The 26,564-nt window shown below is 48.2% G+C and overlaps 4 protein-coding genes across 4 annotated transcripts; 3 read left to right on the top strand and 1 right to left on the bottom strand.

Annotated features, from left to right (window-relative positions):
• Positions 1–364: 364 nt before the first annotated feature.
• On the top strand, positions 365–19,456 carry LOC128708206 (dynein heavy chain, cytoplasmic). Its single transcript, XM_053803166.1, has 10 exons — positions 365–632; positions 851–2,478; positions 2,541–3,050; positions 3,428–3,466; positions 4,166–8,401; positions 9,060–9,086; positions 9,585–12,605; positions 12,682–12,922; positions 14,333–14,531; positions 15,559–19,456. Exons 1-10 carry the CDS (start codon positions 365–367, stop codon positions 19,454–19,456), a joined length of 14,067 nt encoding a protein of 4,688 aa, XP_053659141.1.
• Positions 19,457–20,185: 729 nt separating this feature from the next.
• Positions 20,186–21,849, top strand: LOC128717971 (acid phosphatase type 7). Its single transcript, XM_053811647.1, has 3 exons — positions 20,186–20,808; positions 20,886–21,306; positions 21,523–21,849. Exons 1-3 carry the CDS (start codon positions 20,186–20,188, stop codon positions 21,847–21,849), a joined length of 1,371 nt encoding a protein of 456 aa, XP_053667622.1.
• A 636-nt stretch (positions 21,850–22,485) lies between these two features.
• On the bottom strand, positions 22,486–23,722 carry LOC128707427 (beta-1,3-galactosyltransferase 5). The gene is made up of 2 exons (XM_053802379.1): positions 23,446–23,722; positions 22,486–23,384 (listed from the first exon to the last, which is right to left on the bottom strand). The coding sequence occupies exons 1-2, from the start codon at positions 23,720–23,722 to the stop codon at positions 22,486–22,488; spliced, it is 1,176 nt and encodes a 391-aa protein (XP_053658354.1).
• Positions 23,723–25,211: 1,489 nt separating this feature from the next.
• LOC128717970 (actin-histidine N-methyltransferase) lies at positions 25,212–25,919 on the top strand. The gene has a single exon (XM_053811646.1). It carries the CDS (start codon positions 25,212–25,214, stop codon positions 25,917–25,919), a length of 708 nt encoding a protein of 235 aa, XP_053667621.1.
• The last annotated feature ends 645 nt before the right edge of the window (positions 25,920–26,564 follow it).

Raw genomic sequence — 26,564 nt, 5'->3', positions numbered from 1 at the left:
GCGTTTGTAGATTTTCCATTTCAAGTTGCTCAAGATGTTCTACATTAAAATAACTTTGTTTCAAGAAACTTTCAACATATACGACAAACAACATGAAACTGCTCATCAAAGCAGGATCTCCCACTACGCTTTCGGTATCAAACTCTTCACCATGGTCATATAAACAATCACACCCGTCAAACAAGCCCGATTCCAAGGACGCCATCTTTTTTCACTTTGATCCCATTTTTGCGACGTGCGGACGTGTCTGCGCGTTCGAAAATTATCAATTTTGTGTGTGAAAATAAAACTAAAAGTGCAATTTGTGTGTGTGTGACATTTAAAAAAGTACTTCCGGCTACGCTAATAAGTCGCTAGCAGCGCCATGGGTGACTCGCTCGAGGCAACAATGCCCAGCATGGGCAGCGAGCAGCCACCATCAGTGGAGGCGGAGACCGTAGCCATTATCGATTTCGACAATTTTTCCAACTATCTCCGCAAGGCGATTACGGTACTGCTGCCGGAGGATGATATGAAATCGTTTGGTCCGCTAAACGCTGCCCTCGAGGACAGTGTCAATCAGGACTGCATTCGAAAGTTTATCTCCGATCCGCAAACGCAGGCACTGTACATCCAGCGGAACTGTTTTAAAGGTAGGGATGTGGGAGGATGATACAGGTGGCAGATCACGTCATCAAATCGTTGCTCCCATACGTAGACCGTTGGGTGTGTCATGCGAGAGAGCGAGAAAAGCAATGAATGAAAGTTCCATGCGACGATGATTCACAACCATCGTTGCATTATCCTTGAGTCCCGCAATGATTGCAATCGTTTATTGATTTAGATTGTATGTTCTCCCATTAACCGGCAGATGATGAGAATGAGCCACCGACTGAGGGTGAAGAAGAAAAAGACTCCATTACGTACTACTTCGGTAACGATGTCCACTTCACCAACCAGCGCATGGCATCATTGGTGTGCATCAAGCGTGGCGGATTGATCGAAGCGGACAAATCGATTCACACGCAGGTTCGGCTGATTAATTTCTCCGAAGGTTCGCCGTATGAGACGTTGCATGCCTTTATCAGCAAAACGCTCGCACCGTACTTCAAGAGCTACGTGAAGGAATCGGGCCGTGCGGACCGTGATGGGGACAAGATGGCACCGTCGGTTGAAAAGAAGCTAGCCGAGTTGGAGATGGGACTGTTGCATCTGCAGCAAAACATCGACATTCCCGAGGTGACGCTCAACATTAACAGCACGGTTGCGCAGGTCGTAAAGAAATGTGCCGACGAGCAGCGCAAAGCCAAGATTACCGACTTTGGCGATAAGGTGCAAGACTCCACCTTCCTGAACACGCTCCAGAACGGGGTGAACCGGTGGATCAAGGAGATCCAGAAAGTGACGAAACTGGACCGTGATCCATCGTCCGGGACGGCTCTGCAGGAGATTTCGTTCTGGCTGAATCTGGAGCGTGCTTTGCACCGTATTCAGGAAAAGCGTGAATCGCCGGAGGTTGCGCTGACGCTCAACATCCTGAAGCACGGCAAACGCTTCCACGCGACTGTTTCGTTCGACACGGACACCGGACTGAAGCAAACGTTGGCAATGGTGGCAGACTACAATCCGCTGATGAAGGACTTCCCGATCAACGATCTGCTTTCGGCTACCGAGCTCGACAAGATACGGCAGGCAGTTCACTCGATCTTCAACCATCTGCGTAAGATCCGTAACACCAAGTACCCGATCCAGCGCTGCCTTCGTTTAATCGAAGCGATCTCGCGCGATCTTAGCCAGCAGCTGCTGAAGGTACTCGGTACGCGTCGTCTGATGCACATTCCGTTCGACGAGTTCGAGCGGGTAATGAACCAGTGCTTCGAAGTGTTCAGCTGCTGGGACGACGAGTACGATAAGTTGCTCGGTACGCTGCGCGAAATTGTCAAACGTAAGCGCGACGAGCACATCAAAATGGTGTGGCGCATTTCGCCGGCACACAAAATACTGCAGCAACGTATGGAGCATATGCGCAAGTTCCGTCGGCAGCACGAACAGCTGCGTACGGTGATCGTGCGTGTGCTACGTCCCGCTCGTCAACCATCGTCAGCTCTTTCCGGTGCTGGCGATACCGGTGTCGGTGGAGAGGGAAAGCAACCGTACAGTCTCGATACGGCCGATGCAAACGCCATCGAGGAGGTTAATCTGGCGTACGAAAATGTGAAGGAGATAGAGTGTCTGGACATTTCGAAGGAAGGTTCGGAAGCGTGGGATGCGGCGATTAAGCGGTACGAGGAACGTATCGATCGGGTGGAGGCACGCATTACGGCCCATCTGCGCGATCAGCTCGGTACGGCGAAAAATGCGAACGAAATGTTCCGCATCTTTTCTCGCTTCAATGCGCTGTTCGTACGGCCGCACATTCGCGGTGCAATACGCGAGTACCAGACGCAGTTGATTCAGCGTGTAAAGGACGATATTGAGGCATTGCATGAAAAGTTCAAGGTGAGCGAAGGTAGTTTTAAATAGAAGGTAGATCAAGTAATGTCTTTGGTTCTAAATTTCAGGTGCAATACCCGCAAAGTAAGAGCTGCCGGTTGTCGGTAGTGCGAGATTTGCCGCCCGTGGCCGGTTCGATCATATGGGCTCGTCAAATCGATAACCAATTGACGATGTATCTGAAGCGCGTCGAAGACGTGCTGGGTCGTGGTTGGGAATCGCATATCGATGGTCAGAAGCTTAAGGCAGACGGGGACAGCTTCCGGGCGAAGCTTTCAACTGCCGAAGTGTTTCAGGATTGGGCCCGTAAGGTGCAGGAACGTAACACGGGCATCACGGGTCGAATTTTCTCTATCGAAGCCACCCGATCCCGGACCGGGCGGGGTAATACGTTACGTTTACGGGTAAATTTCCTGCCGGAAATTATCACCCTTTACAAGGAGGTGCGTAACCTGAAGAGCTTAGGCTTCCGCGTACCGTTAGCGATCGTGAACAAAGCGCATCAAGCCAATCAGCTGTATCCGTTCGCGATCTCGCTGATCGAAAGTATTCGTACGTACGAGCGGACACTCGAGAAGGTAAGTGTGGGATGAACGTGCGACAACCATTTTATCATTTATTCAATACAATTTGTCTTCAAATCTTCGCCAACCTCCTTCGAAGTGTAACGTCCGTTTTCACAAAGCCATACAATAACCGCCACACTTGAAATGGCGATCCAAATCATGTTTCGTACAGCCATTTACTTTCTACACTCACGTTTGGCCAAAAGACAAAATTATTCTCATCCATGTGACGAAATTGTGCTTGTGCTCATCACTACACCGTTTGTTGAAAATCACAGAGAGAGAAAAACGGAAACACACTACTAACACACACAAATATCTCCATTAGAACTCTACCTTTTATCAATCACAGTAAGAATCTCGTATCCTTAATTTGTTCTTCCATGCAGCTAAACAATAGGACATTAGCACAAAATTCAGTATTTAAGGTAGCGAACCGCTAAACAGTTTTTTCTAGCATATACGCCTTTTGAGGGAGGCTTTAGTTTTGCTCTTGTTCATTTATTTTCCATCGTTTGACCATTTTCTTTATCTGCTGTTGCTGCTACCGCCAACTTTACTTGTTCCGTTGCCCGAATACTGCCAGTCTTGTGTATCGAACGTGTTGAATGGTTGTCGTTTTTTGAGTTTTTGCTTCCTTAATGCCTTTTGCGGAATGAAATGCTGCTAATATTTGTGTTATCCTTTATCTCTATCGTATTTAGCGTTTACTACTTCTTTTGCTTATGCATTATACACTCACCTGCTAAAGGGTCAAATTTAGTAGATTTGTTTGTTTCGCTGCTCTTTTAGATTCGTTTTTGTGTCATAGATTTAAGCTCACTTAAATCTAAAAGTGTTGTAATTGGACGAACTATTTAAATGTTAAAGCCATATACAATCGACAACAAAATATTCCAAATTATTTTCAACATGTTCGGCTTAGATGTTGTTTCTTATTTTTTTAGATTATTTTGCTTTCTTTGTAATAGTTATGCTCTATTGTTGTGCACGAAAAGACTACATCCAATTGTGTTCTACATTAATATAATTCAAATGCTCGAAAAAAAAAACATTTCGTTTGTTGTGCGGATACAAATTTACAACATTTTCTAACATTTATTTATCCTTTTCCCTGCCCAACGTAGATTGAAGATCGGGCCAGCATCATACCGCTGGTGGCTGGACTGCGCAAGGAGGTATTATCACTCATCTCCGAAGGTATTGCTCTCGTCTGGGAGAGTTACAAGCTGGATCCGTACGTGCAACGCCTGTCGGAGAATGTGGTCTCGTTCCAGGAGAAGGTTGAAGATCTGCTGGTAGTCGAAGAGCAGCTGGACGTGGACGTACGTTCGCTCGAAACTTGCCCCTACAGTGCGGCCACCTTTGCGGACATTTTGTCCAAGATTCAGCACGCAGTCGATGATTTGTCGCTGAAGCAGTACTCTAACTTGCACGTTTGGGTCGCCCGGCTGGACGAGGAGGTAGAGAAAAAGTTGGCGATGCGTCTGCAAGCTGGTATACAGGCGTGGACCGATGCGCTTACTGGCAACAAGAAAGAACTTGATCTTTCGATGGACACTGACGCTCCGACACAGCCTACGATTCGCCCCGGCGGTGATCCGCAAATTCAGCGAGCAATTCATGAGATTCGCATAACCAACCAGCAGATGTATCTGTATCCGTCGATTGAGGAAGCTCGGTTCCAGATCATGCAGCAACTGTTTGCCTGGGAAGCGATTGTGACCTCACAGACACGGCTGCAAAGCTCGCGCTACCAGGTCGGACTCGACAAGCCGGTCTCGCAGACCTATCGCAATCTGCTAACGAAACTTCCCAACAAGCCAGACTCGCTAGAGGGAGCTTATGCTGCGATTGAGAATCAGATTGGCGATGTGCGCAGCTACGTCGATGAATGGTTACGCTACCAGAGCTTGTGGGATTTGCAAGCTGATATGCTGTACGGGCGCCTCGGAGAGGACATCAATCTGTGGATCAAATGCCTGAATGATATCAAGAAGTCGCGAACCACTTTCGATACTTCGGATACCAGGCGCGCATACGGACCGATTGTGATCGATTACGCGAAGGTACAGGCGAAGGTAACGCTGAAATACGACTCGTGGCACAAGGAGGCTCTCAGTAAGTTTGGCCAGCTGCTGGGCAACGAGATGAGCACGTTCCACTCGAAAGTGTCCAAGAGTCGTAGTGATCTGGAGCAGCAAAGTATCGAAGCGGCTAGCACATCTGATGCTGTTTGCTTCATCACGTACGTGCAGTCACTGAAGAAGGAAATGCTCGTGTGGGATAAGCAGGTTGAGGTGTATCGTGAGGCACAACGCATTCTCGAACGGCAGCGCTTCCAATTCCCGAACAATTGGCTTCACGTGGACAATATCGAAGGTGAATGGTCGGCATTCAATGAAATCATGAAGCGCAAGGATTCTGCCATTCAAACGCAGGTCGCCAGTCTGCAGGCAAAGATTGTGGCCGAGGATAAGGCTGTTGAGACGCGCACGGTTGACTTCCTGAACGATTGGGAGAAGAACAAACCGACCGGTGGACGTACTCGGCCTGATGATGCATTGCAGCAGCTTCACATCTTCGAGACAAAGTTCTCCCGTCTGAAGGAAGAACGGGACAACGTTGCGAAGGCAAAGGAAGCACTCGAGTTGCAAGAATCGGCCATCCCGAACAACAGCACCGAACGAATGTCTGTCGTGCTCGAAGAGTTGCAAGATTTGCGTGGCGTATGGAGCGAACTGTCGAAGGTGTGGGCTCAGATTGATGAGACGCGCGAAAAGCCATGGTTGTCGGTACAGCCACGCAAGCTGCGCCAATTGCTGGAAGCGATGATGAACCAACTGAAGGAACTGCCCGCTCGTTTGCGTATGTACGAGAGCTACGAGTACGTTAAGAAGCTGCTGCAGAGCTATATCAAGGTGAACATGATGATTGTAGAGCTAAAATCGGATGCCCTAAAGGAGCGTCACTGGAAGCAGCTGACCAAGCAGCTGCGTGTCAGCTGGGTATTGTCCGATCTAACGCTCGGCCAGGTATGGGATGTTAATCTGCTGAAGAACGAATCGATCGTGAAGGACATCATTCTGGTGGCACAGGGTGAAATGGCACTCGAGGAGTTCCTGAAGCAGGTGCGCGAAAGCTGGCAAAACTACGAGCTGGATCTGATCAATTATCAGAACAAATGCCGTATCATCCGTGGCTGGGACGATCTGTTCAACAAGGTGAAGGAACACATCAACTCAGTCGCTGCAATGAAGCTATCGCCGTACTATAAGGTGTTCGAAGAGGAAGCACTTACCTGGGAAGAGAAACTGAACCGCATCAACTCATTGTTTGACGTGTGGATCGACGTTCAGCGTCGCTGGGTTTATCTGGAAGGTATCTTCTCTGGCAGTGCCGACATTAAAACGCTTCTCCCGGTGGAAACGTCACGCTTCCAGAGCATTAGCTCCGAGTTTTTGGGCTTAATGAAGAAGGTCGCCAAATCGCCCAAAGTGATGGACGTGTTGAACATCCCGGCTGTGCAACGTTCGCTCGAGCGGCTGGCCGATCTGTTGGGCAAAATCCAGAAAGCACTGGGAGAATATCTTGAACGTGAGCGTACCTCGTTCCCGCGGTTCTACTTCGTGGGTGACGAAGATCTGCTGGAGATCATCGGTAACAGCAAGAACGTGGCACGGCTGCAGAAACACTTTAAGAAAATGTTCGCCGGTGTTGCTTCCATCCTGCTGAACGAGGATAACACCGTGATTTTGGGTATAGCGTCGCGCGAAGGCGAGGAAGTTCGTTTCATCAAGCCCGTCTCCACGGTCGAACATCCCAAGATCAACGAGTGGCTGTCACTGGTGGAGAAGGAGATGCGTTTCACGCTTGCCTCTTACCTAGCACAAGCAGTGCAAGACATTAAACAATTCAAGGATATCATCGATACACAAAAATACATGGAATGGTGCGACAAATACCAAGCGCAGATTGTTGTTCTTGCGGCCCAAATTCTTTGGTCGGAAGATGTTGAAAATGCTTTGCAACAAACTTCCGAAGGTGGAAATGGTGGTAACGGAAAGGATAAGACACCATTGCATCGCGTACTCACCACCGTCGAAGCAACGTTGAACGTGTTGGCCGATTCGGTACTGCAAGAGCAGCCACCGCTGCGGCGCAAAAAGCTGGAACATCTGATCAACGAGTTCGTTCACAAGCGTACCGTCACGCGCCGACTGATCGCGCACGGTGTCAACAATCCGAAATCGTTCCACTGGCTGTGCGAGATGCGCTTCTACTTCGATCCGCGCCAAACGGAGGTGCTGCAGCAGCTGACGATCCACATGGCGAACGCGCGCTTCTACTACGGGTTCGAGTATCTGGGCGTGCAGGACCGGCTCGTGCAGACGCCGCTCACCGATCGCTGCTACCTGACGATGACGCAGGCCCTGGAGGCGCGGCTCGGCGGATCACCGTTCGGGCCGGCCGGTACCGGCAAGACGGAATCGGTGAAGGCGCTCGGTAATCAGCTGGGTCGCTTCGTGCTCGTCTTCAACTGTGACGAAACGTTCGACTTCCAGGCGATGGGCCGCATCTTTGTTGGTCTGTGTCAGGTCGGCGCTTGGGGCTGTTTCGACGAGTTCAATCGGCTCGAGGAGCGCATGCTGTCAGCCGTGTCGCAACAGATCCAAACCATCCAAGAGGCGCTCAAATCGCAACAGGACGCGAACCGAGACGCGCAAAGCATTACGGTCGAGCTGGTCGGTAAGCAGGTGCGCGTTTCGACCGATATGGCCATCTTCATCACGATGAATCCGGGTTATGCGGGCCGTTCGAACCTGCCGGACAATCTGAAGAAGCTGTTCCGCTCGCTGGCAATGACCACACCGGACCGTCAGCTGATAGCGGAAGTGATGCTGTTCAGCCAGGGTTTCCGTACGGCGGAAAAGCTTGCCTGCAAGATCGTACCGTTCTTCAAGCTGTGCGACGAGCAGTTATCCAACCAATCGCATTACGATTTTGGATTGCGTGCGCTTAAATCCGTGCTCGTGTCGGCCGGTAATGTGAAGCGCGATCGAATCATGAAGATCAAGGACAACAAGAAGCAGCAGGGTGAGGAGAACATTGACGAGGCATCGATTGCGGAAAACCTTCCCGAACAGGAGATTCTCATACAGTCCGTGTGCGAAACGATGGTTCCGAAGCTGGTGGCGGAGGACATTCCGCTGCTGTTTTCGCTGCTGAGCGATGTGTTCCCGAACGTGGGCTATACGCGCGCCGAAATGAAGGGCCTGAAGGACGAAATCCGTAAGGTGTGCTCGGAGGAGTATTTGGTGTGCGGAGAAGGTGATGAGCAGGGTGGCGCCTGGATGGAGAAGGTAAGATAGATGGATCATTATATCGTTACGTTAACTATACGCGTTCTAAAGAAAACATTTCTAGCAGAGGTTAAGGGATATAACTTAGGGAATTTATTTATTCGGGTCTGCCATTAACTCTCGAGCTGCTCAAACTTAACAAGACCCAATATTTGCAGTAGCAATGAATCTCAAATCGTTTATAAAGTCTTTAACTTGATTCATGCGCCGTTTTCCAGCTACTTTTTTCTCCATTTTACATAAAGCTCCATGGAGAGAAAAGGGAATGTACAAACTATAGTTACGGATGCGAATTAAGTTCAAATTGTATAAGCGATTCATTGTTTTTTGAGCATTTGTGAGGTTTTAGCTTTAGCAATAGTTTACTGATCTACCGAATAATGATGTGCTCATTCATAAAGCAACATTTCGCGTTAGTCATCAACCAAATATGGAGAGAAAAAACGTATCACCTTTTCATCAGTATTATAATTTAGTATGCCTACTAATATCTCCGTTTGGCTTTCCACGAACCCATACGACTTATACTAACTTGCCTTCTTTTCTTGCCTAATCCGACGCTTTATTTACGAAATGCATAAACAAAAAAACCACAAAACTATGCCCAAACCAAACAATCGCCATCCTACCGAAACCCGACCAAACATAAATATAACAGGGATTCGGCGAAACGTGGGTTGACAAAGTGAGTGCAATTAATTGTAAGCCTAAGTAATTATCAGCTTGTGTTGATGAGTTTGTTGCGATGTTATTCCATCGTTTGCTTTGTGTTTCCCATTGTGATTAAGTTGTGCGATTTTTTTATTACCTCTTTCGTTTTCCAAACATCCTCTTCATTTTTACACAGTGGATTAGGTTATTAAAAATTCATAATGTGCACCCTGTTTAAAAAAATAATACATTTTAGGAGGGCATTTCATTCATTTGGTTAAATGGGTTGTGTTATACCCGTAATTGTTTCCACCGTGTAAAAATGACAATTACTAATTGTGTATAATTTATGTGTGTGTGTCTGTGTGCGAGTGAATGTGTGTATTTAGCTTGAGTTTGTGGCTACGAGCCCTTACTACTTGCATTGCCCTTGTACATGTGCTTGGCGAGACAATGACCACGCTATGGCAAAATGTAATTCATTGTTAAAGAATTACATTTTCTAATCGTATATCATTATTCTCCGTTTCAGGTTTTACAATTGTACCAAATTTCGAACCTCAACCACGGTCTGATGATGGTCGGTCCATCCGGATCGGGTAAATCATCCGCCTGGAAGGTGTTGTTGAAGGCGCTGGAGCGCTTCGAAGGTACCGAAGGTGTAGCGCACGTAATCGACCCGAAAGCCATCTCGAAGGAAGCACTGTACGGTGTGCTGGATCCGAATACGCGCGAATGGACCGATGGGTTGTTCACACACATCCTGCGCAAAATCATCGACAATGTGCGCGGTGAGATCAACAAGCGACAGTGGATTATCTTCGATGGTGACGTCGATCCGGAATGGGTCGAAAACCTCAACTCCGTGCTGGACGATAACAAGCTGCTAACGCTACCGAACGGCGAGCGTCTATCGTTGCCACCGAACGTGCGCATCATGTTCGAGGTGCAGGACCTGAAGTACGCCACACTGGCCACTGTATCGCGTTGCGGTATGGTTTGGTTCTCGGAGGACGTACTCTCGACGGAGATGATCTTCGAAAACTATATGTCACGCCTGCGGCACATCCCGCTGGAGGACGGCGAGGAGGAAAGCTTTAGCGGGCAAACCAAGAGCAACGAGAAGGAAGATGAGGTGACGCCAGCGCTGCAAACGCAACGCGAAATTGCTGCGCTGCTGCAACCGTACTTCAATTCGGACGGGTTGGTTGTCCGCTGCCTTGAGTATGCGATGGGTCAGGAGCATATCATGGACTTTACCCGGCTGAGGGCTCTCAGCTCACTGTTTTCGATGCTGAACCAAGGCGCACGGAACGTGTTGACCTTCAACCAACAACATCCCGATTTCCCCGTTCCACCGGAGCAGCTGGAACAGTACATTCCGAAGTTGCTAATCTACTCGATGCTGTGGTCGTTTGCGGGTGATTCCAAGCTGAAAGTTCGTTCCGATTTGGGTGACTTCTTGCGCAGCATTACCACGGTGACGCTTCCGGCACAAGGTGGCAATCCAATCATCGATTACGAAGTAAACATCCAAGGTGATTGGGTACCGTGGTCGAACAAGGTGCCGGTGATTGAGATCGAAACGCACAAGGTAGCCGCACCGGATGTGGTCGTACCAACGTTGGACACGGTACGCCATGAATCGCTCCTGTACACCTGGCTGGCTGAACATAAACCACTCGTTCTGTGTGGTCCCCCCGGTTCCGGTAAAACAATGACACTATTCTCAGCCCTTCGTGCCCTGCCCGACATGGAGGTTGTAGGGTTGAACTTCTCCTCCGCTACGACGCCGGAGCTGCTGTTGAAAACGTTTGATCACTACTGTGAGTATCGTAAAACACCGAACGGTGTTGTACTGGCACCGGTACAGCTCGGCAAGTGGTTGGTACTGTTTTGCGACGAAATCAATCTGCCCGATATGGACTCGTACGGTACGCAGCGTGTCATTTCCTTCCTGCGACAGCTTGTCGAGCACAAAGGTTTCTATCGTGCGGCAGACCAATCGTGGGTATCGCTGGAACGCATCCAGTTCGTTGGAGCTTGTAATCCACCGACCGATCCAGGCCGTAAGCCACTGAGCCATCGGTTCCTGCGCCACGTGCCGATCATCTACGTGGATTACCCGGGTGAGACTTCGCTCAAGCAGATTTACGGCACGTTCAGCCGGGCGATGCTCCGCCTGATGCCGAATCTGCGCGGATACGCCGAACCGCTCACGAATGCGATGGTCGAATTTTATCTCGCTTCGCAGGATCGCTTCACGCAGGATATGCAACCGCACTACGTGTACTCGCCGCGTGAGATGACACGCTGGGTGCGTGGTATCTGTGAGGCCATTCGTCCACTGGATAACCTACCGGTCGAGGGGCTGGTGCGATTGTGGGCGCATGAAGCACTTCGTCTGTTCCAGGATCGATTGGTGGAAGAGTCGGAACGTCGTTGGACGAACGAAAACATTGACCTCGTTGCAACGAAACACTTCCCGAGCGTCGATCGCGAGAAGGCACTCACGCGTCCTATTCTCTACAGTAACTGGCTGTCGAAGGACTACATGCCGGTCAATCGGGACGAGTTGCGCGATTACGTCAAGGCGCGCCTGAAGGTGTTCTACGAGGAGGAACTCGACGTACCGCTGGTGCTTTTCGACGAAGTGTTGGAGCACGTACTGCGCATCGATCGAATCTTCCGTCAACCGCAGGGCCATCTGTTGCTGATCGGTGTATCCGGTGCAGGAAAGACAACACTGTCTCGCTTTGTCGCGTGGATGAATGGATTGTCCATCTTCCAGATTAAGGTGCACAACAAGTACACGAGCGAAGACTTCGACGAGGATTTGCGGTGTGTGTTGCGCCGGGCCGGTTGCAAGGATGAAAAGATCGCCTTCATACTGGATGAATCGAACGTATTGGATTCGGGCTTCCTGGAGCGTATGAACACGCTGCTGGCGAACGGCGAAGTGCCCGGATTGTTCGAGGGTGATGAGTACACGACGCTCATGACCCAGTGCAAAGAGGGCGCTCAGCGCGAAGGACTAATGCTTGATTCAAGCGACGAACTGTACAAGTGGTTCACGCAGCAAGTAATGCGGAACCTGCACGTAGTATTCACCATGAATCCATCAACCGATGGGCTGAAGGATAGGGCTGCCACTTCGCCCGCGCTGTTCAATCGCTGCGTGCTTAACTGGTTTGGTGATTGGTCCGATTCGGCACTGTTCCAGGTGGGCAAAGAATTCACTATCCGTGTCGATCTGGAGAAACCTACCTGGTCCGCACCGGACTTCTTCCCGGCCGTTTGTCCTCTGGTATCAAACACCCCTTCGCATCGCGATGCAGTCATAAACAGCTGCGTTTACGTACATCAAACGCTGCACAAGGCGAATGCGCGACTGGCAAAGCGTGGCAGTCGCACGATGGCCATTACGCCCCGTCATTATTTGGATTTCATCCATCACTTTGTGAAACTTTACTCGGAAAAACGCAGCGATTTGGAGGAGCAACAGCTACACTTGAACGTCGGTCTGAACAAGATTGCCGAAACGGTTGAACAGGTAAGCAACTGGATTATTCGCGGAAATTATTCTCAACGGTAACACCTTAAATTACCGACCACAATTTGCTTTTTAGGTTGAAGAAATGCAAAAATCATTGGCAGTCAAATCCCAGGAACTGCAGGCAAAGAATGAGGCGGCTAACGCGAAACTGAAGCAAATGTTCAAGGATCAACAGGAAGCAGAAATAAAGAAGGTGCAATCACAAGAAATTCAGCAACAGCTGGCGGAACAAACGGTCAAGATCGAAGAAAAGCGAAAGGATGTAATGGCAGACCTGGCGCAAGTCGAACCGGCCGTTATTGACGCCCAAGCCGGTAAGTTCTACTCCGGCCGTTCCAGTGCCGGAACATCTGTGGGAGGACGGGATTTTCTTTTCTTTTTCTTTTATAGCAAATATCGTCATCTATGGTCGTGTTTTTAAAGGAACACTCGAAACCAAAAAAAAACTGGCCCTTTAATCTTAACTTTTTTGTTGTTTGTTGACAAAACCGCACCACCGCACCACTTAAAGCCGTTGGCAACATTAAGAAGAAGCAGTTGGCAGAAGTACGTACGATGGCGAACCCGCCCCTACCTGTCAAGATGGCGCTCGAGTCAGTGTGTCTGCTGCTCGGCGAAGACGATCGGGGTGGCGATTGGAAGGCAATCCGTGCCATCATGGTGAAGGATAGCTTCATCGCTTCGATTGTCAAGCTGGACACATCACACATTACGTAATTATCTCAATACGAGAACAAACAAACAAAAATGGCCATCGCCCGATAGCAGTATCAGGAAAAGCGAAAGCGCAAGCATTGCTCCATTTGCAAAGTATCAATATCAGCCTTAAACTTCATCAAATAACCGTTTAGGCGGCTTTACGTGACTAAATTCTCAGAAAAGCGCAACGAAAAACTGCCAAACAAAGGAGATCTAAATTAGCGTGGAAGGAGAAACAAATTCGTGGTCGTGGTTGGGAGATTTTCCATTTTGTGCGTAATTGTTTGTCGGCTTTTTCGTTGCGCTACAAGCTATATATTCGTGTTGTGATTCATTTTTAACAGCTTGTCCTTTACACTAGCTTCCTTCACACATGGTTGGCAAAATTGGCAATATGAATCGAACGGTTTGTTTTCTTTTCACGCTGCAAATTTGTCGATTGTTGTTGTGATTTATTTATCGTTCGCACTGTGCTATATGATACGTTCTAAAACAATTTAATCATATGTTAAGTGTATGCTGCTAAACGAAACCAACATTCCAGTTTGCCAGAACGGGTTGCGGGTCAACATATGGATTTACCGAAGTTGCCGGTTTTAAAATAACATTCGCCGTCAATATGTAATTTGCTCCAGAAAAGAGCGTAGTCTGTTCAAATTTTGGATTTCAGCAAAATGCCATTAAATACCATTGAATTACTGTTATGTTTAACCGGAACCATTCTCTTAATAATGTTCATTAAATGTTCTTTATCTTTTTACTTCTTTCTCTCTTTTTCTCTCTCACTCTCACTCTCTTGTCTTCACGTTTTACTATGTTATGCGTTCTGCTAAATAATAACCTTCCCGCCCTTTTGTGCCTATCGAACCCATTATTGTTCGCGCATAATGATGCGAATCAATATGCTAACAAAACATCTCCACCATGTTTCGTAATCAAAACCACTAAACACGTCTTAAAACTGTAATTCAAACGGATCCGACAATTGTCGAAACCCCAACCTATGTCCCCTTTTCACCGTGCAGCGGTAAAATCGATCAAGAAACAGCATCTCGTCGAGGTACGTTCGATGGCGAATCCACCGGCCGTGGTTAAGTTGGCGCTCGAATCGATCTGTCTGCTGCTAGGAGAGAACGCATCGGACTGGAAATCCATTCGTGCCGTTATAATGCGGGAAAACTTTATCAACTTGATTGTGTCAAATTTCAGTACCGAAGACATAACGTAAGCATGAACAGAAACAATCTCTTTCTCTTCATACCCTTTTCTTTCTATTTGCTCCCGTTTTATTTTTTGGTTTTATTTTGTTGTTTTCTATTTTTTTGTTTTATTTTTCGGTAAATCATGTTTCCTTTCTGTTGTTTTATCCTTTTGCTTAGTTTGGTTTTTTTTTCTACACATTTACCTTTGTTTTCACTCGAGTACATCGAATGTGGTTTTTCTTTTGTTGTAGTGTGAGCTTATCCACGTTTGACAATTTTCATTTATGCAAGGGTGTCGAGATGTTGTTTGGCACTCCACACTCATCCCACCTCTTCTCCATAGCCATTATAATCTTTGCCCTCCAGGGGTGAACTATCTCTATCTAAAGATTCGAACCTCCTTCCGTTAGTAGCCGTAGTAGCGAATGTAGTGACCGGATGTAGCAAACTTCCTCCAACCATCCTTCACACGGTGTGTGGTTGTAAAAAGCAATTATTATCAAGACCAATTTTCAGTTCGTTCTATTCGTTTCCACCTACATGACGAGGCACGGCGAATCTTGACGTTTTGTCGTCCGTTCCCTTTTATTAAGAGATACCGTTTTTTTTCTGTTTCATTCCAAACAGCAACTACTTTAAGTGAGTTAATCCGTTTATGAGCTGACTGCTTACACGCTCTCTTGTACATAGTCCGCATGATTAACAAAACAAAAATTGCTTTTTGCTACACACTTAGCATGATTCACACAATACCAAAATCGAAACATTAACAAATCTAAAAATATAATAATAATTTTGTCCGGGGTAATAGTTTTGTATATTTTTAATTAAAAGTCCCCTTTTTTTGGTAATGGTTTTGTGTAACTCCGGACGAAATAACAGTAGCGCATGTTGTATAACGCTTTAAAGTTATGTTTAACCTGACCTCGCCTGCATGAGTTGCTTTATCCACGCTTTTACCGTTGCGCCTTTCGCTTTCCCAAAGCATAATTCTAATATACGATTGTTTTTTGTCTACTTTTCACATAAAATCGTCGTCCCACCAACAGCGATGAGGTGCGTGAAAAGATGAAGTCGAAGTATCTGAGCAATCCGGACTACAACTTCGAGAAAGTGAACCGCGCCTCGATGGCATGCGGTCCCATGGTGAAGTGGGCGATCGCTCAGGTCGAGTACGCTGACATGTTGAAGCGCGTCGAACCTTTGCGCGAAGAGCTGAGCTCGCTAGAGCGGCAGGCGGAGACGAACATTAAGCACGGCAAGGAAGTGAAGGAACTGATCGCACAGCTCGAGCAGAGCATTGCCGCGTACAAGGAAGAGTACGCACAGCTTATCTCGCAAGCGCAAGCCATTAAGACCGATCTGGAGAACGTGCAGGCGAAGGTCGATCGTTCGATCGCGCTCCTGAAGAGTTTGGTCATCGAGCGGGAACGCTGGGAAGCGACGAGCGAAACGTTCCGCTCGCAGATGTCCACCATCGTCGGTGATGTTTTGCTGTCGGCTGCATTTATTGCGTACGGTGGATATTTCGATCAGCATTATCGCAGCAATCTCTTCTCGACCTGGTGCCAACATCTGCAGGCAGCTAACATTCAGTTCCGGGCGGATATTGCCCGTACCGAATATTTGTCTAATCCGGACGAGCGTTTGCGCTGGCAAGCGAACGCACTGCCGACCGATGATCTGTGCACGGAGAATGCAATCATGCTGAAGCGCTTCAATCGCTACCCGTTGATCATCGATCCTTCCGGCCAGGCTACGGAGTTCATCATGAACGAGTTCAAGGATAAGAAGATCACCAAGACGAGCTTCCTGGATGATTCGTTCCGCAAGAACCTTGAATCGGCATTGCGCTTCGGTAATCCGTTGCTTGTGCAAGACGTGGAGAATTACGATCCGATACTGAACCCGGTGCTAAATCGTGAACTGCGTCGTACCGGTGGTCGCGTGTTGATCACGCTCGGCGACCAGGACATTGATCTGTCGCCGTCGTTCGTCATCTTCCTGTCGACGCGTGATCCTACGGTGGAGTTCCCTCCGGACATCTGTTCGCGTGTCACGTTCGTTAATTTCACCGTGACGCGCAGCTCGCTCCAATCGCAGTGTCTCAACCAGGTACTGAAAGCCGAAAGACCCGACATTGACGAGAAGCGTTCGGATCTGCTGAAGCTGCAGGGTGAGTTCCATCTGCGGCTGCGCCAGCTGGAGAAGAGTTTGCTGCAGGCGTTGAACGACGCCAAGGGCAAGATTTTGGACGACGATTCAGTCATTACCACGTTGGAAACGCTCAAGAAGGAAGCGGCCGATATTGGACAGAAGGTGGAAGAAACGGACAAGGTTATCGGTGAGATTGAAACGGTTTCGCAACAGTACCTCTCGCTGTCACAGGCCTGCTCGAACATCTACTTTACTATGGACAGCCTGAACCAGGTACACTTCCTGTACCAGTACTCTTTGAAAATGTTCCTGGACATATTCAGCACCGTACTGCACAACAATCCGAAACTGGAAGGCAAATCGGACCATACCGCACGGTTGCTTATTATTACGTCCGATCTGTACCGTGTATGTTACGATCGTGTTGCACGTGGTATGTTACATGCCGACCGGCTCACGTTTGCGATTCTGTTGTGTCGCATCCATCTGAAGGGCACATCGGAACCGAATCTCGATCAAGAATTTAACTTCTTCCTGCGCAACAAGGAAGGTCTAGTGGCGTCTGCAAGCCACGTCGACGGAGTAAGTGCGGAACAGCTCGAATCTGTCACACGGCTAGCGACTCGATTGTCCATCTTCCGCAAGCTGCTGGACAAAATCAAATCTATGCCCGAGCTTACCGCTTGGCTGCAGCAAGGTTCGCCGGAACAGAACGTACCGGTGCTGTGGGACGAATCGAAGGCACTGTCATCGGTTTCGGCGGCCATGCATCAGCTGTTACTGATTCAAGCATTCCGACCAGATCGTGTCATTGCAGCGGCACATCTGTTCGTGTCGACCGTGTTGGGCGAGGACTTTATGCCACAGGCCGAGAAGGAACTGGACTTTGCAACATGTGTCGAGAAGGAGCTGAACAGCAACACGCCCGCTCTGTTGTGCTCTGTCACCGGGTATGATGCATCATCCCGTGTTGATGATCTAGCCGCGGAGCTGAACAAACAGATATCGAGTATCGCCATCGGTTCGGCGGAAGGTTTCAACCAGGCCGAACGGGCCATCAACATGGCATGCAAGTCTGGTCGTTGGGTGCTTCTGAAAAACGTGCATCTGGCGCCACAGTGGTTGGTACAGCTGGAGAAGAAGCTTCACTCGCTGCAACCTCACTCTGGTTTCCGGTTGTTCCTCACGATGGAGATCAATCCGAAGGTGCCGGTGAATTTGCTCCGGGCGGGCCGTATCTTTGTGTACGAACCACCACCAGGCATACGGGCTAACCTGTTGCGTACGTTCTCGACCGTGCCGGCAGCACGCATGATGAAACAACCGAGCGAACGTGCTCGATTGTACTTCCTGCTGTCCTGGTTCCACGCTATTGTCCAGGAACGTCTCCGGTACGTCCCACTTGGTTGGGCGAAGAAGTACGAATTCAACGAGTCGGATCTGCGCGTAGCCTGCGATACGCTCGACACGTGGATCGATGCGACGGCAATGGGCCGAACCAATCTACCACCCGAGAAAGTCCCGTGGGATGCGCTGGTAACACTGCTGTCGCAGAGTATCTACGGTGGTAAGATCGATAACGATTTCGATCAGCGGCTGTTGGCTTCCTTCCTGTCCAAACTGTTTACGGCCCATAGCTTCGAGGCTGAGTTTGCACTGGTCGCCAACGTGGACGGTGTGGCCGGTGGACCAAACGGTCAACGGCACATCACCATGCCAGATGGAACGCGACGCGATCACTTCCTTAAGTGGATCGAAGCGCTGGCTGACCGGCAGACACCATCTTGGCTCGGTCTGCCGAACAATGCCGAGAAAGTGTTGCTGACCACGCGCGGTACGGATCTTATTAGCAAGCTGCTCAAGATGCAACAGCTAGAGGATGACGATGAGCTGGCGTACAGCAACGATGAGAGCCTTGACACGATGCAAACACGTCAGGAAGATGGTCGACCGTCGTGGATGAAGACACTGCACAACAGCGCCCTGACCTGGTTGGAGCTGTTGCCCAAGAGCCTCGCTACGCTGAAGCGTACCGTCGAGAACATCAAGGATCCGCTGTATCGCTACTTCGAACGAGAGGTATCCAGTGGCGCGAAACTACTGCAGACGGTTGTGAGTGATCTGCAGGATGTGGTGTTGATCTGTCAGGGTGAGAAGAAGCAGACGAACTATCACCGTACGATGCTGAGCGAGTTGGTGCGTGGTATTTTACCCGCGGGTTGGCGTCGGTACACCGTACCTGCCGGATGTACGGTCATCCAGTGGATAACGGACTTCAGCCAGCGCGTTCAGCAGCTACAGAAAGTGTCCACGTTGGTGTCGCAAGCAGGCGCCAAAGAGCTGCAGAGCTTCCCGGTCTGGTTGGGAGGACTGTTCAATCCGGAAGCGTACATTACCGCGACTCGACAGTGTGTTGCGCAAGCCAACAGCTGGTCCTTGGAGGAATTGACCCTCACCGTAACGATCACGGAAAGTGGTTCCGATAGTTACGATAATATGAAGGATAGCAGCTTCGGTGTATCCGGTCTTAAGCTGCAAGGCGCCCAATGCAAGAACAACCAACTTCTGCTAACGTCCGCGATCATGACGGAGTTGCCGCTGACGTTGCTAAAGTGGACACGCATCGATTCGGAAGCGGCCCGGGGCACGAAGCTAACGCTACCGGTCTATCTGAACTCTACCCGTGTGGAGCTGCTGTTTACGGTTGATATGACCGTGGCACCGGGACAGGATCCGCACAGCTTCTACGAACGTGGTGTCGCTGTGCTAGCGTCAACTGCCCTGAATTAATCATCCGAAGGAAATTCTTCTAGCTTATATCTATCTTATGATATCGTGTAACTGCAAAACTAAATCTCTGGTGCAAAGGTTATTGGGAATCATGCTATTTATTATTCATTTAATACATTTCTGCACATGCTCGCATTACACAGCAGTGCAGCAGATTATCTTACGCTAGTAAAATTGTATTGCTCTCGTTCCAAGAACACAAATGGGGCACGCTTATTCAATTCACATTTATTCAAATATATTTCTCATGCATATTCAAAACAATGGTATCATGGTGTCTAAATGTTCTTAAATTAGTAAAGAAATTAGTATTTTTTTTCGTCAGATGAAGAACCTTAAAACAGTTTTGCATCTTTGTGAAATAGCAGAAAACTCGACTAGTTTTAACGGTTTTCGAAACAAAAACGAATTGCTCAATTTGAATTTGACTTTTCGCGTCACTTGCGCACTGAAGAAAGGGGGTCAACATTGTTTTGATGCGTTTGTGACGAAAGCAAAACGATTGCAATCGTAGCAAACACGAAAACAAAGCATTCGTTTGCTCTTATCTCGCAAGGCTAGTGATTGCTGGTGGTAACGCATTTTTTTGTTGGCATTCAGAACTTTCCATTATTCTTAGTAGGCGAGACTGTCCCTCATTCCCGTAATCTAGTGCGAAATCGTAACAACGCGCAAGTGCTTGTGGTAGGAGGATTGTTTGTTACTGCCTTTTACGCAGTATTACGTAAAATGAGGCTGCTGGGAGGAATTGGGCCTCGAATAGGTCAACTAGTTCTGCTGCTCACAGTAACCGCCTGCAATGGACAGGTATTTTACTACCAACCGGAACAGGTACACCTTTCTTTCGGCGAAACGCCGCTTGAAATCGTCGTCACCTGGAGCACAATGACGGCCACGAACGAATCCGTCGTGGAGTACGGTATTGGTGGTTTGATTTTGAGTGCTACCGGAACGGAGGAGAAATTTGTCGATGGTGGCGCTGGCCAACACACGCAGTTCATTCATCGCGTGGTATTGCGTGACCTGCAGCCTTCATCCCGGTACGAGTACCACTGTGGCAGTCAGTGGGGTTGGTCACCGGAGTTTTACTTCCACACAACCCCTGAAGGTTCGGATTGGTCACCGTCGTTCGCCATATTCGGTGACATGGGCAACGAGAATGCACAGTCGATGGCCCGGCTGCAGGAGGACACCCAGCGCCACATGTACGATGCGATACTGCACGTCGGTGATTTTGCGTACGACATGAACTCGAACGATGCACTCGTCGGGGATCAGTTTATGAATCAGATCCAATCAATTGCCGCTTATACGCCGTACATGGTGTGTGCGGGTAATCATGAGGAGAAGTAGTAAGTAGACCGTTGTCTTTGTCTGTGTCCATTACCACTGATGAATATCTCCCCGGACACTGTTCCTTCCTTGGCAGCAATTTCTCCAATTACCGTGCCCGGTTTAGCATGCCCAGTGGAACGGAAAACCTGATGTACAGCTTCAACCTTGGTCCGGTTCATTTTATCGGATTCTCCACCGAGGTGTACTACTTTATGAACTATGGCATCAAAACGCTGGTGAACCAGTACGAGTGGTTGCGTCGCGATCTGGAAGAAGCGAACCGGCCGGAGAACCGCAAACAACGCCCCTGGATCATCACGTATGGTCACCGACCGATGTACTGTAGCAACGATAACGATAACGATTGCACGCATAGCGAAACACTTGTGCGTGTCGGGCTACCGTTCATGCACTGGTTCGGGCTGGAAGATCTCTTTTACGAGCAAGGCGTTGATGTGGAAATTTGGGCCCACGAACATTCGTACGAGCGACTGTTTCCGATCTACGACTACAAGGTAAAAGAAGTTCCACACAAACGGAATGTGGCAGGAATGTCACTGCAGGTTGTCGCTGTTCGTGCAATTTTGCTTTTATCGTTCCATCGTGCCGGTACGGACAGTCCCGGTTGATCGATTCACACTAGCAAAGTTTCATTGTAATCATAATCCAAATCGATGACTCGATGATCTTACGGTCGGCTGTCTTGATAAATGCTTTCTTTTTATATGCAGGTATACAACGGTTCGTACGAGGAACCGTACCGCAATCCCCGAGCTCCCGTTCATCTGGTGACTGGTTCGGCCGGTTGCAAGGAAGGTCGGGAACCGTTCATTCGCAAGATCCCAGCATGGAGCGCCATACACAGCCGTGACTACGGGTATACACGCATGAAGGCCATCAACGGTTCACATCTGTACTTTGAGCAAATTTCCGTCGACAAAGAAGGCGCTGTCATCGATTCCTTTACCATCATCAAGGATGAACATTTACCCTACAAACAGTTGCTGGAGCGTGACGAACAGGAACGCTTAAAACTCAGTGGCGATAGCACAAAGTAGCCTATTTTTTTTTCTAACGCACACATATACACACTTGTGTGAAGGTTTTTTTCTTCTTTTGATGCCCTTTCTTTATCAAATGCTTACAGTACCAAACGATAGTAAGTTACCAGCGTAAATTTGCAGTCGGAATATGAACAACAATTTATTAAGTGAACGGAAATAATACTTGAAACCACACGCAATAAATACGTCGGTGAGGAATGTACATCGTTTCGTGCGTTGGAGATTCATCCCGGTATCACAGATCGGTTCTATACGGTCTCAGAGTTTCGTGATGGAATGATGATGGTAAAATTATCGCTCTAACTACACTAAATTCCTAAACATTTGCACTACTAATACTATTCACGAACGTGTTTCGCTTAGTGGGTAGGTTGGTTGTAGTAGGTTGTATAAAAAACAATGGCAGTATTCGTGTCGTTAAGTATTCGTGCACGGTTGCAAGGACGGACGCGTGTGTAAATATGTTTAGTAAATGGCAATTATGGTGCGGGAATTATTTCAATTCTTGTGAGGGTTTTCGTTGCTTTCGTTGGCACATAATGTAGTGGGGGGTGGTGGGGGTGATTTTGAGTTTTCTTTTACGATTGGTAACTCGCGTTGCATCTTTAACAGGATTTTTTATCGTTCTAATTACTTAAGTTTCATCTGACTAATCATGGCGGTTCCGTGATCCGGATTTATCTGCTGCTTGTACTCTGCTACGCATGTTGCAGTGAGTGATTTACCCGGTGGCCTTTGATAGCATGCATTGTCGTAGCATCGTTCAAGCTCCTGAATAAACTCCATTATAAGCTTCCCATTGCCACCGTTAGGGCCGACGTAATAGTCGCACTGGTACGCATACCGTTTCATGTCCTTTATGCAGCAGTCAAGAAACTCGGAATTTGAGCTAAACCACCGATTGAGTGCGGTCAGTGGTATTTGCAGCCGTTGTGCTAGCACACCCGTAATGAAGGTATCATCGATCCAGAAGAAGCTATCGGTTTGCGACTCAGCTACCAAAGCTCGAGCCGTTTTTTGATTCGTAATATACAACCATCCGGATAGATATGGTGGGTAAACATCAGCCGGGAACTCGTCACGTGACACGTACCACTTGTTTGCCTGTAGACGAATTACTTTCTTGTTGCGAAACATGTAACCCGCTAGCAGATGAGTTTGCTGTTCGTCGCCCTGGTTCAGATCGGACAGATAGTTCTGGATGTAAAACGGATCGAACACGATGTCATCGTCCATCTTGAGAAGGTATTTGGCACCGCGACAATGTTGCGTTGCCCACTGCAAGCTCATCAGATGTTTGTAGGTAAGATTGCGATAAGCTTCGACGAAATTACCCTGGATCAAATCACCGTGGAGCCGCTGTTCGGCTTCGATGGCCACCTGCTGGATGAACCGTTCGGTCGGTGGAATAACGCCGAGGGAAAATATTCGCAATAATCCCATAGAGAGTAGTTTCTGCTGCGATATGGCTTGTCGGTGTGCGGAACGAATCTCATCGTGTCCTACGTACGATGTTACCAGTATAACGCCTGAATGAGAAACATTCTGTAAGTTGGGTAATTTTGTTTACATTCCCATCTCGCTACTTACCCAATAACTCGGAAAATGTATTGTTCTCCTTGCAGATGTCGTTGGAAATCACATACTCAAATCCGGTAAGGTTTGCCAGCCGGGAAGGATCCACGGTTTTCTCCTGCTCGCCACTTGCTGCCGCCTGTTGCTCGATGACGCTTTGTGACCTTCCGTTTTCCCCTGGCAGCAGAAACAGATAGTTCCCTTCACTATCGGTACGGAAAGAGTATCGATAAACGCCATAAAGCACACCGAACGCAACCACGGAAGTGAGAAACCGTTGGAACTTCCTCATCGCGCAATGCAACAAGTGGAAAGCAAACAGTTGGCACAGCGTTCCATACACATCAACTAACAGGCGCTACTGGAGCGTTTTCTAACAGTGTGGCACTGGAGCGACTGGATTACACACAAAAGATTACATTAACGACATTTTTGTTAAACACTTTACTGATGGCACTGTTTTGGTGCGGTAACTGGATTGCAAGGGAATGTGTAAACAAAACAAACCCTTTTTTGCACGTTCCATACCCTTCTGTCAAACTGGGTTTTTTTTTACACTGTCAAAACAACACAGGGGTGCTAAACTGGATGATTCGAAGGATTTTATTTTTCACACTATAAATACGATCGTTTATATTGCAAAATACGTTGAAACTATTTGATCGTGAACTAAAACATAGCTTGTGAAATTTTGTTTAAAATTTAATTCGGGCCCATGATTATTTTTTACATGTAGCGTGACAACCGCTTTAACGTCCCGGTGACGAGCCCTGCAAGATAGTGAAGGAGTGAAAATTCGTACTCCACGTCACTGGGCGTCTTGGAAAAATTGCAATTTTTAAGTGTTTCTACAAAGTACAACTACATTTGACTGGGTTGTCTAGTGCCGTGTGATAAGTATGATCAAGTGATTATATTCGCACTGTGCATGAAAGCGTTGGATGCACCGTTTTGCAATCAACAAAACCCGCACGAAGCAATCGGCATACGAACCAGGCACCAGTGCAAGTACGACGACGGTGATTTGTGTGGTATTCCCGGTGCCGGTAATTTACGTGTTGTTTACGTACCGACCCTGTCAGGATGATGGGCATGTTTGAGTAGTTTTTCGAATACTCCAAATACTTCGGTACCACATCCGCGCAGAAGAAGTGCGGGCAATTCTCTTGAACGGCGTGACACCACCATTCATTGGCCGACCCGCGGACCAACGATTAATTTATTCGGTGTGCTGATCGGAAAATTACGATATTGTCAAGTGTAACGCGTTTGACGAAGACAAGACCGTAAGGAATTTATGCAACCGACCGGGGTCGGTACCACGCAAGCCGTGCAAAAACGGCATCATCCCGTACGTGTTTTCGGCTCGGCATAGGATCGTCTTGTTCTGCATCAGTGGGAAAGCAAGTCAATCTACGGCGCACGACCCATTTTTTCGAATCTATTTTAAGTACGGTCGAACGTTCAGCAGTACCGCGGGTTTCGGGGTTTACCGAAATCTCATCAAAGGCACTTCCCTGCCAACGCATTTCCACTTCAGCCCCAATGCTTCTCCCCCATTAGTGTGGACAGCGTGAACGTCGTGCGTAAGTGATAAATATCCCCCCACAAAAAAGACGGTCCCCACGAGGGGAAAAGGTAGTGAAACTTTCAAAAATACATAAATCACCGTGACAAGCAATATAACGACCAAGAGGAAATCACTCCCCCTGGCACGTGACAACCACCGTGATCGGACCGGGTTTTAAGCAAGAATCGTATCGATTCACACGCACAAAACAATGAATAACGGCGCCCCGATCAAAGCCTTATCGAAAGGCAAGGTTAAAGAGCTTAATGGGCTGGTCGAGGAACTGATGCAGCATGGGTTCCGGGAGGCAAACACGACCGATGAGCTGCTTGCCCAGCACCGGAACATGACCAGCGTGCTGGACCGTATCCGGCGCATCGAACCGAAGCTACGCACCACAAACGGTCGGTCGAGGATGGAAAATGTTGACCACTTCACACGGTGGGCGATCGAGCAGGGCTGTCAGGTGGAGAACGTACGTATCGCCGAACAGACCGAGTACGGTGGGCTTGGGTTAGAATCGACCGGGGATATTCCAGCTGACGACAGAATCATCACCGTACCGCGAAGTTTGTTTTTCTACGTCACGAACGAACCACGCTACCGGAAGCTGCTCGAACTGATGCCGGGCGCAATGATGAGCGAACAGGGTAACATTATGCTTGCGCTTGCCCTCGTTATGGAACGGTTCCGGGCGAAAAGCTTCTGGAAACCGTACCTGGACCTGTTGCCCGATCGCTACACGACACCGCTGTACTATTCGACGGAGGATATGGAAGAGCTGGCCGAGACGGATGCGTTTCTGCCGGCATTGAAGCTGTGCAAACACATTGCCCGACAGTACGGATTCATCCGGAAGTTCATGCAGGAGAAGGTGGACGATCTGCGGGACTGTTTTACCTACGACGTATTCCGGTGAGTGCATCAGATAACTTACGCTTGTAACAAGAAACAATCATTGGCTATTTTTATGATATTTGGGTTTATTGTGATTAAAGACAGTTCGGACTGTTGCTCTCTATCGAATAGAATCTGCTACTGAACGCTAACGTCTTCCACATCCTTTGCCCTCTTTTGACGAAGAACCCAGACTCATACACACTAAATCAGCTAGTTTAATGCTAGATTAGGTTTAAATTCATAAATTATAAACTACCGGCTGAGACCGTTCGTTCGTCGTATCGCAACTTTGTTTAACATTAATTTTATGATTCTCCCTTCGAACGTAATATTGCACATTGGTTTTTTTTTTGTCTATCTTACAACATCTTTTGTCTTGTCTAGCTCGCTCTCTCTCTCTTTCTCTCTTTCTTTACAAGTTATATTAAGGTGTGAAGGGTGAACTTTGTCCTTTAGTACATCACTGCACTCACTCTTTTACAACTACAAATCTTTCTTTTTTGTTCATGTTTAACGGAGTTTCGTAACAATCTCTAGCGGTCCATTTTGTGGCCCCTTACAAGTCTGATCTAAATCAGTCAAACACCAGGGACCCGTCGTTGGCCATCGTTCGGGTTTCTGGGGGTTTGATTAAAACTTCCGGTGCGGACGAGATGGCAGTTCG

The sequence above is a fragment of the Anopheles marshallii genome, chromosome 2 (genome assembly GCF_943734725.1).
Source record: "Anopheles marshallii chromosome 2, idAnoMarsDA_429_01, whole genome shotgun sequence".
NCBI classification, from domain to species: Eukaryota; Metazoa; Arthropoda; class Insecta; order Diptera; family Culicidae; genus Anopheles; species Anopheles marshallii.
The sequence above is the reverse complement of the archived record's forward strand: the minus strand, read 5'-3'. Positions and strand labels throughout refer to the sequence as shown.